This window comes from Mytilus californianus, unplaced genomic scaffold (genome assembly GCF_021869535.1).
Source record: "Mytilus californianus isolate M0D057914Y unplaced genomic scaffold, xbMytCali1.0.p SCAF_8, whole genome shotgun sequence".
Classification (NCBI taxonomy): domain Eukaryota; kingdom Metazoa; phylum Mollusca; class Bivalvia; order Mytilida; family Mytilidae; genus Mytilus; species Mytilus californianus.
In genome coordinates this window covers 110,548,262-110,564,017 of record NW_026262734.1, presented here as the reverse complement: position 1 = coordinate 110,564,017, position 15,756 = coordinate 110,548,262, and the positions used below count along the sequence as shown (strand labels likewise).

General features: G+C 32.9%; 1 protein-coding gene across 1 annotated transcript; it reads left to right on the top strand.

The window, feature by feature from the left end:
• The first annotated feature begins 1,351 nt into the window (after window positions 1–1,351).
• Window positions 1,352–13,333, top strand: LOC127710815 (beta-1,3-galactosyl-O-glycosyl-glycoprotein beta-1,6-N-acetylglucosaminyltransferase-like). The gene is made up of 4 exons (XM_052216777.1): window positions 1,352–1,523; window positions 5,121–6,082; window positions 8,894–9,123; window positions 12,959–13,333. The coding sequence occupies exons 1-4, from the start codon at window positions 1,500–1,502 to the stop codon at window positions 13,270–13,272; spliced, it is 1,530 nt and encodes a 509-aa protein (XP_052072737.1). The 5' UTR covers window positions 1,352–1,499; the 3' UTR covers window positions 13,273–13,333.
• The last annotated feature ends 2,423 nt before the right edge of the window (window positions 13,334–15,756 follow it).

Here is a 15,756-nt window from a genome sequence, read left to right as displayed (position 1 = left end):
TTTGTTGTACATATATATCATTTTTTCCATGGTTCAATACGAAAACGGCATATAATCCAGTTTGTGTAATTCTTATTTCGTTAATTTTGTTATCAATATAAGTTTAATTGTTTTTACAATTAAAGAAATAAAAAGAGGACTACCACAGCGAATATTATCTTTTACTTAAACTTTTAAATGGCTATAAATCTAGAATTGATCTAAAGAATCAATATTATCCATTTATTTAATTACGTTCTTACTTAGCTTGTACTACGTGATATATCATAGAATCCACATTAAATTAAATGTTTTCATTTTATGTATCTTTTTAGTCTTGTTTATATCTGTGTGTGAAAAAAAAATCGTTTGTTTTCGGTCTTTTAAAGAAATTTGTTAAAACATGTTGTATTTCTAATCTTGTAATTTGACCAATTTGTACATTATAGATAAACCTTATACAAAAGGATAGACGAAATTATTGATATTTATCATGAAGATTTCTATTTGATCAATTAGACCAATAGATATTGCCAAAACATAGAAGGGTCTGAATGGGAATTCATATAATAGAAAATAGTGGACAAAACATAGAAGGGCCAGAATGGGAATTCATATAACAGAAAATCGTGGACAAAACATAGAAGGATCTGGATGAGAGTTTATAGATTGGTAAATAGTGGACAAAACACAAAAAAATAGAGAATAATGAAAAGAGAAAAATGGCCTGAAAATTAAAGAAGCAATCCCCTCCCTAAATCCAAATCGTATTTTAATATTTTATAAGAAACTTAAAATATACACTTGCTTTGATTTATCTATCTTAGTCTCAACTTATACGTAATAACATCTTAAATTGTTTTGTGTAAATTATTTATTGTTTTACATACATGTATCTATAGACATGGGAATAATAGTTACCTTCACGTCAAATGTTCACTTCCTTTTTACTTATCCGTGAACATTCAGATGCGGATCCAGGATATTGAAAAAGGGGGGGGGTGGGGGGGGGGGGGGCACAGGGCCCTCAAACAAGACAAATTTGTAATAGAACAGGTAAAAAGTCTTGATTAACCATAAATGCAGCTCCATAAGCCCCCCCCCCCCCCCCCCCCCCCCCCCCCACCACCACCACCACCACCACCACCACCACCACCTAAATCAGCTTTTGACATTAACAATGGTTTTCTTATTCTATAAGTTTTAACCTTTACAGGGGTATACGTGAATATTGTTATATTTGGATTATTTGATATTCATTCATTTAATTTAAAAAAATGTATGTTCGATAAATTAAAATAACTGTTTAAATGTCATGAATGAAAAACATGGCCTAGGGAACAATGGAATTTTAAATGTCCACAAAATTGTGTAACTATTTATAGTGAAATCATGACGGTTTAAAAAGTGATCGTAAATTGTTTACATAAAGAAAACATCATTACAAAAAGTCTTTAATATGTGTCCAGTTGTTCAAAGATGACGGGCTATGATCCTCCATTCTAATACAAAATATCACAATGAGATCACGAAAGTTCGCTTTGGTGAGTACTAAATTCGATTGATAAGCTTTCTTATTGTATATCATGCTTCCGTTCTATACACCTATCGAATAGTTTCTGTGTATTTCTGAAGTATTTTGTATATACAGTGTTATTTTAAACTATCTACTACTACAATGAAATTTTACGCGTAATTTAAGCTTTTACTTAATGTACCGAACCATTATAAATGATGACAATATCTATGTTAGCATTTAACATTATATAATGAGGATTTTGTTTGTATGTTGACAATGAAAATACTGTTGGGATATATTTCCGATGTTTACCGAAAAGAGCCGTAACGTAGATTACCGCACGCCCTTTGTATTTCAAACCTTGCATTGTAGAACAGTCACATATATATGCTTAAAATACTTGCAATCGTATGTGAAATAAACAGCAAACAGACAGAACATCGGAACAATATAAATAATCTCTGACATAATTGGGGATTTTTGCCACACAATTTTCTCTGCTGAATGTCTGTATTAAAGTCTGTTTTCAGTTATGTGGTTGCATTTTCCCGATTTGCATAGGCGGATCCAGGGGGGTGGGGGGCTGAGGGGCCCGGCCCTCCCCCCTTTTGTGGGAAAAATTTGGTCGATTATATAGGGGATCACTGAAGCATGACTGGAGACCCCCCCCCTCCCCCCCCCTCTTTTAGGTCAGTCAGTGGATCCGCCACTGATTTACTATTGTCGATTGTATTGACCCTTGAACTTTACATGTAATAACGATAGATATGCTCACAAACCGTACTAGGAATCATGTATAGTTTTTGTGGTTCTCTGTCAATATAAAAAGAAGCCCAGAAATTTAGATACGATCCAGGTAAACTTATCAATCCTTTAAATAAACTTATTATCAAAGTTTACGAATTCAACACTGCAATTAGATCTTTGAATATTGTTTCTATAAGTATAAAAGATTAATATTGTTATCAGTAGATTAAAACTATACTAAATATTATTGTTTTACACATATGCACATTCACGGCGCTACAATCCGTCAATATCTATATTTTGGCATTGCACAAGGTCGTGTTTTTCTCATCAATTGTTAATGACGTCTTTACACTAAATCCATTGAATGTTGGATGTGTTTTGATTGATATTTTAGTCTTTGTGTCTTTTTTGTTTTAAGGGATGTATAAATACCCTGCCACGTCCGGTCTGCATTTTTCTGCTATGTATCGATCTGATGAGTTAAGCCCTTTTCAACTGATTTTTACAACGCGATGACCGTGAGGGCAATCCGATGTATTGCTAACGCCTAGATTTCCATTACGTAACTTTCGTTTTGGGTTTGTAACCGATCTATAAACATGATAAATACGCATACATTAAGGAGTGCAAAAGTAACATTCCTTATCGTTTGTACTAAATACATCTCATCAATGAATACTGATAAAAATATTTTTGTTTAGAACATAAATTAATAATATGAAAATGTTTTGTCGTTAGATATATATGTATAAGTAAAACATCATTGATAATATCTATGCACACGTACCGAAAAATTGTGTTAACGCATGCGAAAGAATATCTCAAGAACGTTTTGCGGCAATCCCCGCAAGGACCGGTAACTCTGTATGGAAGGTTTTTTTTGCGGGAAAATATGAATGCCTACTCATATCCGATCTTTTAGAAAAATCGAATTTTTACAGAAGAGTGTCCACCATGCACTTGCACTGCACAATTATTAGAATAGTATAATAGAAATATGTACAAATGGATGAAAATTATATATATATGTAACTATTATATTGATATAATATATAACAACAAACCAGTGTATACTGATTTGTATCACTACAATATAATAGTTATTACGGTGAGGTTAAATTTCCTGTCATTTATTCATCATCCACGCACGAACTTGTCTCAGAAAAAATATATATCTGTACATTAACCTCAGTTTTAGGTATAGAGATGTGATTTTTTTCTGAGACAAGTGCTTTTGACCATCCACAAGAACTTGCGGTCATCCGATGTTCAGTACTTCAGTACTTTGATTATAGTTTGTTCGTATGTTGTACTGTTACACCACTGTCCCAGGTAGGGGATGGTTGGCGCCTTCAAAGATGTTAAACCCTGTCGCATGCTATATGTGCCTGTCGCATGCTATATGTACCTGTCCCAAGTCAGAAGCCTGTAATTGAGTGGTTGTGATTTATTGCTTTTTCTCATACTTGTTATTTTGTAAAATGTGTTCTTGTGTTGTGCCATTACATCAGTGTCTCAGGTTAGGGGGATGGTTGTACCTCAAAACATGTTTAACCCCGCCACATTTTATATGTGCCTGTCCCAAGTCAGGAACCTGTAGTTCAGTGGATGTCGTTGGTTCATGTCTGTCATTTTGTTTTTTGTGAATTGTTTTGTTATAAATTACCGACTATACGGTATGGGTTTTTCTCATTGTTGAAGGCCATACGGTTGCCTTTAATTGTTTACATCCACTTCATTTAATGCAGACAGACGTAAACGTTTCTTAAACGTGTTGTAGGATTTCTACAAGTATGGAATCCATAATGTATATATGCGATGTTCCTTCTGTCTCATCTAAGCATATTATATTAATTACGTTGTTTTCTGGGTTAACTGTAAATAAAAGCCCCCAACAACACAAAATTCAAATTCAAAATCATCTCGCTTCAGAGGCTCGATCTCTTGTCAACGACGAAGTTAATTACTATAATCATTAACATCTTTTTTTTTCTTCCAACCATTAAACTGATTGATCATACATAATGCGTTTTCTTTTTACGGTCTGAAATTTTATAAGATTTACCAAGTGATAATTGATAGCTTGATTTAAAAGGAAAATTAATAGATATTTCCACAAAGTTTAATTTAACACATAAAGATAAGATTAATAGTTATTATAAACGTCACGGTAGTGGATTTAAATGGATTAAGAAGAGATGACACGAAGTGATTGTTAAATTTGATTTTTAATGTATTAAACTCAACCACTTACTTTTTGACATTATACCAACTTCTTCTAAATCAATTATCTTCCCTAGATTTGACGCACTAAGCTCAGATTTTATTCCTATACTTAGAAGAAAATTTATTTATTTCTATGGACAATCTTATTAAAATATAGACCTCTGATTTCGTCATAATTGGATTGTTCTATGGATAAATAAGTGTATATGTCTTGTATCTGATGATGTCATATGCAAGGAACATATTTATTGTTTTGAATATTATTGAAATTTGAAGATTTTGGCTCCATATCGTCAAACAAATATTAAGATGATAAACCATAAGAGAAACATATTCCATTGAATTTCGTGCGATACGGTAATTCTCCATCATAGACAGTTACATATTGATTTTTTAAACATTCGCCAAGCCTCGATTTTTTAATTTGAAAATCAAACCGTCTCGAGAGAAGAAGCGTCCATCTTTATGCAGTTGTAGAATCTATAAATATAAAAAAAAATGTACATATATTGTTCTTTCAAATTAATTACCAGAGTTAAAAAAAAAAACATGCACTGCATTGCCCAAACTTAATCATCTGTTTTTTTTTTCTCCTACAATAATGAAATGATTAATTAATTAATGCATATTTTTTTTTTATTTACAGGCTGATTTTTGTTTAAGACACACGATATCTACTAAATACGCCAGTTTTGTTTTACTGTGTTTTATTTTGACGACTTTTGTTGTTAGATGGGAAACGCTTGTGACTCGCATTCAAATATACAATTCACAAGACCCAGAAAGACCTGTTGAAATATTTGAACAACAAAGACAATATTTAAGAAATCAAACAAAAACAAGTTATAAAATTTCTAAAATCAGTTCAAATAAAGTGACAGAAAAAAATAAATACGCAGATGTTCATTTAAAATTCAAGGAAAAAAAGAACATAACGGAAAAATACCAAGCAAAATATTACCAAGCTGCACCATGGGAGCGAATTCATGCCAAAATAGAAAACAAGGACGAGCCAGAAAACTATATTTTGTCAAAGAAAAGATTCGTCAAATCTGTTAGCTGTGCGAAAATCGTCCGTGGAAGTAAAAGAGAAATTACGAAATCTGCCGACCTAGGAAATGACTACCTATCAGTTTTAAGTCCGTCCTATTACATCAGAAAAACGGAAAATTGTGATGACTTTATAAATACCCGAGAATATATCACAGATTCCTTGTCCAAGGAAGAAAAAGAATTCCCTTTGGCATATAGTATCCTTGTTTATAAGTCTGTCTATCAGTTTGAACGTTTGCTGCGATCTATTTATAGACCTCAGAATTTTTACTGCATACATGCCGATATGAAGATGTCCGATGTCGACTATGATGCCGTTCGGTATATAATCAGCTGTTTCGATAATGTGTTTTTCTCCTCCAAAGCTTATAACGTGGCATGGGGAACATTTTCTGTTCTTGCAGCAGATTTAACCTGCATGACTAATCTATTAAAGTACAAGTGGAAATACTTTATAAATTTGACCGGACAAGAGTTTCCATTGAAGACTAACCGGGAAATCGTCAAGATCTTAAAATCTTTTAACGGTGCTAACGATGTGCACATTGAAACAAAGTATGTATTCAATAGTATTTTTGTTTTGGTACTTGCAAGATAATATAATAAGTCTATACAGAGCTAGTACTGATACCAAATATGTTGGTAGTCTATATCAGTTAAAGAAGATCGATACAATGAGACAGCTACCCAACAAGAAATTTAGCGGTCAACTTACGGTCTTTGACAGAAGACAAGTGTCTATACAATATAGTTCAAGCTCTTAATCATGTCGAGACAGAACAAGTAGTGAACAGATTAAATAATCAAAAAACCTGAACGCATAACATTTCTAAAAGTCAAATGATACATAAATAACTAAAAATACTAACAAAGAAACCAATAGGAAATGCTAGACCATCAGTTGCAGAAAAAGATGACGAAGCCAGAAAAAAATCACAAACACAACTGCTAGTAGTCCTTTGTTATTTTGTGTATAATTGTCAGTTTGCAAAGTTTCTTCTGTTACTTATTCTAAAATCGAACTCGGACTTCTTTTATAGGGGTAAGTTTGAGACCTCACAAAACATGTTTTGTCTAGATGATATTTTTTCGTTAAATAATCCAGATTTCTCTAAATATACTACCGAAATTTACCCAATAGAGCTAACTTTAACTAAATATAACATAAACAGCAGTAGTTGTCCTTTTCTGGATTTGGACATTTCAATCTCTAAAGGAAAACTCCATACGAAAATTTACGACAAAAGAGACGATTTTCATTCCTTATTGTTAATTTTTCTTTTTTAGACGGCGATGTTCCTTTGGTTCCATCATACGATGTTTATATCCCAACTCGTTCGTTATGCCCGTGTGTGTAGTGATGTCATAGATTTTAACGAACGTAATCAATGCATCACTGGTAAATTATTAAGTCAGGGATTTCGTTACCATAAATTACGTAAAACTTTTGCTAAGTTCTTTCATAAATACAAAGATTTGATTAGTAAATTTGGCTGTACCTGTAGAAAACTGATTAAAAACGGTATTTCACATCCTAAATTTTACGGTAATATTGTACTTAAAGCGCGGAAATCACTATGTGGTCCGTGTAAACTCATCGAACCTTTAAACAAACTTATTAGTAAAGGTTATCTTACCAATGTTGTAATTAGATCTTTGAATATAGTTAACATTGACACTAATATCGATTTTGTCATCAGCAAATTAAAACATAACTAAATTTGTATTCTTTTCAAACGGGATGTATAAAGACACACCCACGTTCATTTTGATCTATAAAGAGGTTAAACTCCTAACTATCCTACTGTCTGTCGATACATTTATTTTTGGCATTGCACAAGTCATGTCTTCTTTGACTGTCCATGACGTTAAAATACTAATTCCCTGGGATGTGTTTTAGTTGATTTTAGTCTCTGATGCATGATTTTTTATTATTAATTGTTTTGGCTTTTAACTAGCTGTCAGTAACTGCGAGTACTCTCAAATCGTGCTTTCTTGTTTATTTGACCTGTTGATTCTCATTGTAATGCTTTTTTGTTATTTAATGTTATTCAGGGTTATATCTGGTCTATATACCAGCTTTGATAAGTGTTTGGTATTACTATAAATTTTCACTTCGTACTATGAACATCAAAATTATTTATTTTGTAAAAATAGTTCCTTTCTCTATTGGAACTGTACACGTCGTTTGTTGATGTGGTTCATAAGTGTTTCTCGTTTCTCGTTTTTTATATAGATTAGACCGTTGGTTTTCCCGTTTGAATGGTTTGACACTAGTAATTTTTTGGGGCCCTTTATAGCTTACTGTTCGGTGTGAGCCAAGGCTCCGTTTTGAAGACCGTACTTTGACCTATAATGGTTTACTTTTATAAATTTTGACTTGAATGGAGAGTTGTCTCATTGGCACTTATACCACATCTTCTTATATCTATTAACCCCGCTGCATTTTGCGCCTGTCCCTAGTCAGGAGCCTCTGGCCTATGTTAGTCTTGTATGTTTTTTTTTTCATTCTGGTTCATTTATATGTTTCGGAGTTTAGTGTGACGTCCATTTTTGCTGAACTAGGAAACATTTTTGTTGAGGGGCCAGCTGAAGCCTGCCACCGGGTGCGGGATTTACTCGCTGTGTTGAAGACCCATTGGTGTTCTTGTGTTGTTTTCTGCTCTTTAGTCGGGTTGTTTCCTCTTTGACACATTTCCTGTTTCCATTTTCAATTTTACTGAAAAAAAACATAAAATTGAGTAACACGAATGATATTAAGCGAACATCAAACACTAGGGGTGAACACAGGTGACCCGGAACAGTAAACAGTTGTTTGCTTCGTGAGACAGAAACCGTTATGTTGCTTGAGATCATTTGTTTTAACATGCTTCTTATCTATGGTATATACACATTTTACATATGTTTGAATCTCGTTTTATTTTTTACACTTAAAGTCTACTGTACGATTGGTTGAACTATGGTGTTTAATCCACTTTCAGCACTATTGACAATATCATGGTGGTCAGTTTTTAATGTCAGAGGCAGCCCGGGTGCCAGCAAAGAACAACCGACATTCGGTAGGAAAACTGACAATCCTAGTGAATGAACTAATAGACAAAACCAATACCGTATAGCACAGTACGCTATAAAAGGCTCCAGTATGATTAAATGTGAAATAATTCAAAAGAGAAGACCAACAGCTTAACAGCTGATATATGCTAGAATATCAAACGAAAAACAATCGAGGCAGACGGAAACTAACGACGACCACTGTATTAAGGCTCCTGAATTTGGACAGAGACGGGGGTAAAACTTGTGAATATAAATTATAAAACGCGTCGTTCTCTTTCGATGATATAAAAATATCATTTCTGATTATTTTAGATTAAATTGGGAACAAAGATGGGAAAAGGCAGGACCTGTTCCGGACAAACTTACACCGTACAAAGGTTCTGTACATGTTGCAGTGAACAGAAATTTTGCAGAGTTCGTTATAAGAAACGCAACTTCATTGAGATTGATGAATTGGCTAAAACGCACAGATATTCCGGATGAAATATTTTTTACAACGTTAAATCACAACCCACATCTAGGTATTCCGGGATCATATGCAGGTATGTACAAAGATTTTAAATGGTTGAAAATTGATTATATCTATATACACATTTTTGAAAATTCATCCTAGCTAAGATAGTCCTAAGATAGCTTCGATGTGCATGTTGAGACATGTCGTAAGTCGGTCCTAACATTATCCTAATCTATTCCTAAGAGAGGTCTTAGGAAAAATCCTAGGTCAGCTTCGATAAACAGGCCCCCGGTTCTTTTCTTGTATTAATTTGAAAATGGTATTTCATTATCCATATAAAAAGTCTTGTTAAACAGTTTATATGAAATACAGGGTCAATAAATTTATTTGTTTAATGTATCAAACATAGATGATAAAAACAAAGAAAAAAAAAGTTTAAAAACAAGCTTAAGATTTCTAGTTTGAATTGTTTTACATTTGTCATTTCGGGACCTTTTATAGCTAGGCTTACTATGCGGTGTGGATTTTGCTCATTGTTGAAGGCTTTGCGTTGACCTATATTTGTAATATATGCGTCATTTGGTCTCTGGTGAAGAATTTTCTCATTGGCACAACGCGTGAACGTATTCGATTTCCGATATTTACTTATATTATGTTCAGATCAGATCGTTAATATTAAAATGAATCCGGGGCCTGTTTATCGAAGCGCTCTTAGGACTAGGACATGTTCTAAGATCATATTAGGGCGAATCTTTGTCCTAAGCGCGTTTATCAAACATGTCCTAACTTAAGAAAAGTCATAAGAATCGTCCTAACTTTAGGACACCTAAGTAGGTGTCTTAAGATGGTCTTAAAATGGTCCTATAACTTTTGGATATATTTTATGATGGTTAATTTGTAAATAAATACGACCGCCACCTATATATGGATCCCCTTTTACTAAATTTTTTTTTTTCTATTTTCACTAATTTAATGTGTTTTTGCTTTTATCCAAAAGATAATACAAAACAGTAGTATATACGGGACACTCTTCTATTCATATTTTCCACGTGGAAAAAAAGAATAGAGGGGCATCGTATATTAGATATATAAAACATAAAATAAATTGACATAGGTTAAAATATTAAAGAATACTAGTATTTACTTTGAAAAAAATTTCAGAAAAAGAGGGTCCATTACCCAAGCGCATGTGATCCGTAATGAAATAATTTATGTCTTCCGTATTTTTATGAAAGATGCACGAGATTTGCCTTTGAACTCTGTAAAGTATAAAACCGTGACACTTCGAATTAAACTCACTCAAAAATATATAATGATTGTTACAGATTGTCTTTTATTAGTTTTCAATTTTACTGCTGTTTACAAATAATTTGTTCAATCATTATATAAAACTTTGTCCTATTTTTTGTGTTTTTGTTTTTGTTTCATAAAGTTTGAATGTACCATTATTAGATAAATATTATTAATTTTATTTATGATAATACTAATAATATTTCTAATTTTTAATCTTGCAATTATTTACTACTGGTGAAGTTCAATGCATTTTTAAACATTTAAAATTTTTAGATTCCTAATTTTTCTTTACGCTAACACTTAGGACAGCGGTTATGACATCCTAGCTAAGATAGTCCTAAGATAGCTTCGATGTGCATGTTGAGACATTTCGTAAGTCGGCCCTAACATTATCCTAATCTATTCCTAAGAGAGGTCTTAGGACAAATCCTAGGTCAGCTTCGATAAACAGACCCCCGGTTCTTTTCTTGTATTAATTTGAAAATGGTATTTCATTATCCATATAAAAAGTCTTGTTAAACAGTTTATATGAAATACAGGGTCAATAACTTTATTTGTTTTATGTATCAAACATAGATGATAAAAACAAAGAAAAAAAACATTAAAAACAAGCTTAAGATTTCTAGTTTGAATTGTTTTACATTTGTCATTTCGGGACCTTTTATAGCTAGGCTTACTATGCGGTGTGGATTTAACTCATTGTTGAAGGCTTTGCGTTGACCTATATTTGTAATGTCTACGTCATTTGGTCTCTGGTGAAGATTTTTCTCATTGGCAATCATACCATATTTTCTCATCTATTTATCAACAACATATCACTTTATACGATTATTTAAGGATGTTTGCTCCTCTTGTTTTTGATTTTTTGCCAGATTTTTGGAATCCTCTGGTTTTATCCATGTATTACCATTAAAGCATTTTACCCACTAACCCCTACTTTTCTTTTCATAATTTTATTACATTTAGTTTAAAAAGCCATATTTGAAAATCTTATAATATCCTTGTTATATTTTCATAGTTTTTGAAACAAAAAAGCGGCCAATGTTAAAAGTATGAAAAATCTAGAAAGAATCATTTCCCGCCAAATTTTCAATGGCTTATATCGCGAAAACAAGCACACGGACCCTTCATTTTTTTCTGTTTTTTTAGTTCCTTCATTTATATACTATCAATTTATAACAATGTTTTAAAAAGCTTGTTATTTTGAAACAGAGGAGCGAACATCCTGAAGGTGTATTTCACAAATGAATAAATTTGTTTTCACGACTATTACATAACAAAATAGGATGGTAAGCTCTGAGCCAACTAATTTTCAAAAGTAAAATTATAAATCATAACAGAAAGTCTATCAAACTAAAAAAAGACAACGATGATTATTGAATGTAGGAAAAATTAAATCTTACCAAAGATGAAAATCTACAATTTTCGAGACACCTACACCAAAGGAGATATATCAGTTTTGATATAACAGTTCATAATTTATGAATAAGAAAAAAATATTTGTTGAACGTATTCCGTATAGCAAGCCAGTATCGACACTTGTTTATTGACACATGGTTCTTCCGTGCTAAATAAAAATAAGAAGATGCGGTATAATTGCTAATGAGACAACTATCTGCAAACTATTAAGGACAAAGATATGGACAACTACAGGTCACCATACGGTTTTCAACAATGAACAAAAACATAAACCGTATAATAAGTTTTGGGCATGACAAAATTTGGAACCACTCAAAGGAGATAAAATTGTATGCGCTCAATCCGTCCCTAATCAACCCGTCCCTAATCAACCCGTCCCTAATCTGGAACTTTAATGTAACAGTATACAACAAAACATAAATAGAACAAACTACATAAGTCAGGTGAAAAGGTGATCATTAGATCTGTATAAAGTAAAGGAAAGCAACTAATATTACGACGAAAAACAAAAATACCGATTTAAGAGTACTAGTACTGGCAGTTACTGAGAGCTTGTTGAAAGCCCAATTTTAACAAATTAAAAACACCATAAGCAGAACAGTCGTATAATGACCAAGAAATATTGTATTAAATAAAAATAATGAATTAATATCTAATTTAGTTTAATTAGGAGGAGATATACAGCAATCCAACGAAACAAATAGAAAACAGACAGCTAGAGGTCAACATACAGTCTTCAACAATAGACAGATGTTTATACAATTGTATATGAATCTCGAAATCGTGAGGACTTGATATGTATTTCTTTACAAATTACGACATTTGTACTGGGACACTCGAATGTGACCTACCGAATTAGACTTTTCACCGGGTTTGTAATTACATGAGCAACACGACGAGTTTCACTTGTGGTGCAGTATCTGCTTACCATTACAAGTTTTGGTGGTGTTCGGGTTGCTCAATCTTTAGTACACAATTTATTCTATGTTGTGTCTTATAAATAGTGGTTTGTCTTTTGTGCGGTTTTTTTTTTGCCATCACATTGTCAGTTTTTTTTTTTTTTTTTGACTTATGAGTTTGAATGTCCCTTTTGTATCTTTCCGACAGACATTCCCTTCACTCTTGAAGCTTGATAGAATTAAAATGAATCGCTTTTTGTAATACTGTCATGTTCTACCATGTTAATCGTTTGTTTATTTAAATTATTTCAGGTGATTTAAAGAAGAAAAACAATTTAAAAAAAGGTGATGTAGCGCGGTATAAGAAGTGGTATTCCACAGGCTGTACTGGACAGGAACAACATGGAATATGTATAGCTAGTGTTAAAGACCTACAAGTTTTAGCGAGAAGGCCAGAAATGTTTGTAAACAAATTAATCTGGGATAATGATCACTACACCTTTGATTGTTTGGAAGAACTAATTTATAACAGAACTGTTGATGGTTATAATGAAAATACTCAATTTGATACTACGGAGTATTCTAATTTGTTCTTTGTTCGGAATGCCTTAAGGCACGCAAAATAATTGATTTAGTTTTAATTTCAAAACTTGTTTTTTTGTCAATAAATTGGAATTGAATGGGAAATGTGTTCATTTTGCGTGTGTCATATGATAAATCAATGCGAAATGTTATCATGTTGCTATGGATCATAATTAAGATAAATTAATGTGTTCCTTTTTCCATGTGTCAAATGATAAATGATAAATGAATTGGAAATGTGTTCATCTCGGCATGTCTTATAATTATTAGAAATGACAGCAAAATTTGACTCATCAAACATTCAAACTTTTTTCAATTATTTTTTACAGCGATCACCAAACTAATAGTAGATCAGTTCAAGCACTATTTGGCCAAAACACCCTATACGTTTTGTAAATATAGTTGACTCAAAAAAAAACTAACTCTCTTTGATGATGGTGAAAGATGGCTGTGTAACGTCCTGTTGCAAATTAAATGCATATCCAGGACGGGAGATGTTAATATGTAGTAAATATTAAGCCTGTCTGGTACTTAAACGACACGTTGACCCGGATGTTAACGTGCTTGTTCACTGGGTAACATTCCACATGAGGACTTGTCACCCTGCTCGGACACATTCTTCTGACTCCGAGCCGACCAGTCTTTAAATTTACTCTTACTCGTAAATACCGCTTGTTTAGCAGAGAAGCAGCAAATATCAACTTTTAGGTCATTGTTTAGACCGGCTTGGGATAGAACACTCGACCTCATGCACGCTACTACATTGTTTGTAAGAGGCCAACGAGGAGGTTAACTTCTTTGGTGCGGTACCTATACATTTTGTAACTGTACAATATTCAGCTGTCTTTGTCAACTTCTTCGTGGATTAACAAATGTACCTACACCCGTGGGTTATTACTATATTATTATGAGGAACCTGGGAAATTTGAATACAGTTAAAACATTCTGACAGTAGTCAAAATAAAATACCAAGAACACTCAAGGCAAAGTTAGCGTTTATACATAATTGCAGTATTTACAAACAATTTTAAAAACTAAACGCATATAAATAGAGAAATAAAATGACAATCAAACACTTGTAATTAGAGCTTTCGCCTCTCTTTGTCAAACATTATACACGTGATTTATTGTCCGAATATAAGATTTTCATTCTATACTTAAAGATGAAAAGGGTTAATATTTTTCTGTAATGAGAATTTTAAAAGCAATATTGTACCCAGATAAAACTACTAGTATTTGATAGTAAATAGTCCTTTATTGTTGATTTTCAGGCATGTTTTTCTTCGAAAACTACAACACATGAGAATGTTTAGTGCTATTGTCTGAAGCAATTAATTACAGCAATAATAGGTTGTTCCTTATGTTAGTTTGAAAGGTATTACAGGATGCAAAAAGTGCGGGAGGTCAATTGTTTAAAAAGTCGCAACGGAACAGGGAAAACTGCCCGAGATTAAACTTACATACGGTCTTTTCAGTCTCTGTTTAATTATCTTTGTACTAAAAATGTACGATTTAAATCCACGATAGTACCGAAGTTCTGTCTACACGAAGGACGGTACAGTAGAAGCAGTAAGAAATTTCGATAACATGTATTTACAGCATGACACTTGTTTCTAGAATGATCTCAACTGCCAAAGCAAGAGCATAAACTCTACGAACTTTCCCGAAGTTCAGCGGACATTGCCGAGCTTTATTGACTTTGGTCCTTGTAAGAAGTACCGATTATCAGGTTGTCTGCATATTGATATTGTAAAATATCAGCTGCGAGTCACAATATGAAGATTTTTGTCGAGTGAGCGCAGCGAACGAGATCAAAAAGCCTTCATATTGTGTCGAGCAGCTGATATTTTACAATCTCAATATGCCGTTAACCTGATAATCAATTTATCGGGCTGTATTTGCGTCTTTTGGAAGTGTTTTCTTTGTTTTACCAGTAGACCGTAAGATAACTTGATAAGTTCGGGTCAAACTTATCAACGTCGGTTCAAACATTATGACGTCGCTGATATGTCCGGGTCAAAGTTATTAAGGCCGGGTCAACGTATATGACGTCACAAAGCCGTGATATGCAATTTTATTAAGAGCAGAGCAGAGTGATATGGACAGTGGGACGACCGATAAGTTGAAATATCAAGCTCTGAAAGACAAACATATGAAAAATAACAACCTTGAAATCTGTATGATGTTGACATTAATGCTTCCAATGTGGTGACCCTTCAAATGTTTTAAAGTGCTCTTAGTACCAGAACAACTATTTACTTTAATGGTACACATTATCATTGTATATTAAATATTTCTAAAATTATATAATAAAACAATCGTATTAATAGATTGTTTGATGTCTAACAGACTTATTCTGACTGAAATAACGATTTTGATGATAATTATATTATGTAACTGTCTCTACTAAAACGTCTACACCGTAGATGATTAGATTGACGACTAAACAGACTGACATTAGATCATTATATTACGACAAAACAAACAAAACTGATACTTCAATCCGGGAATCTGTAATGAGATAGATA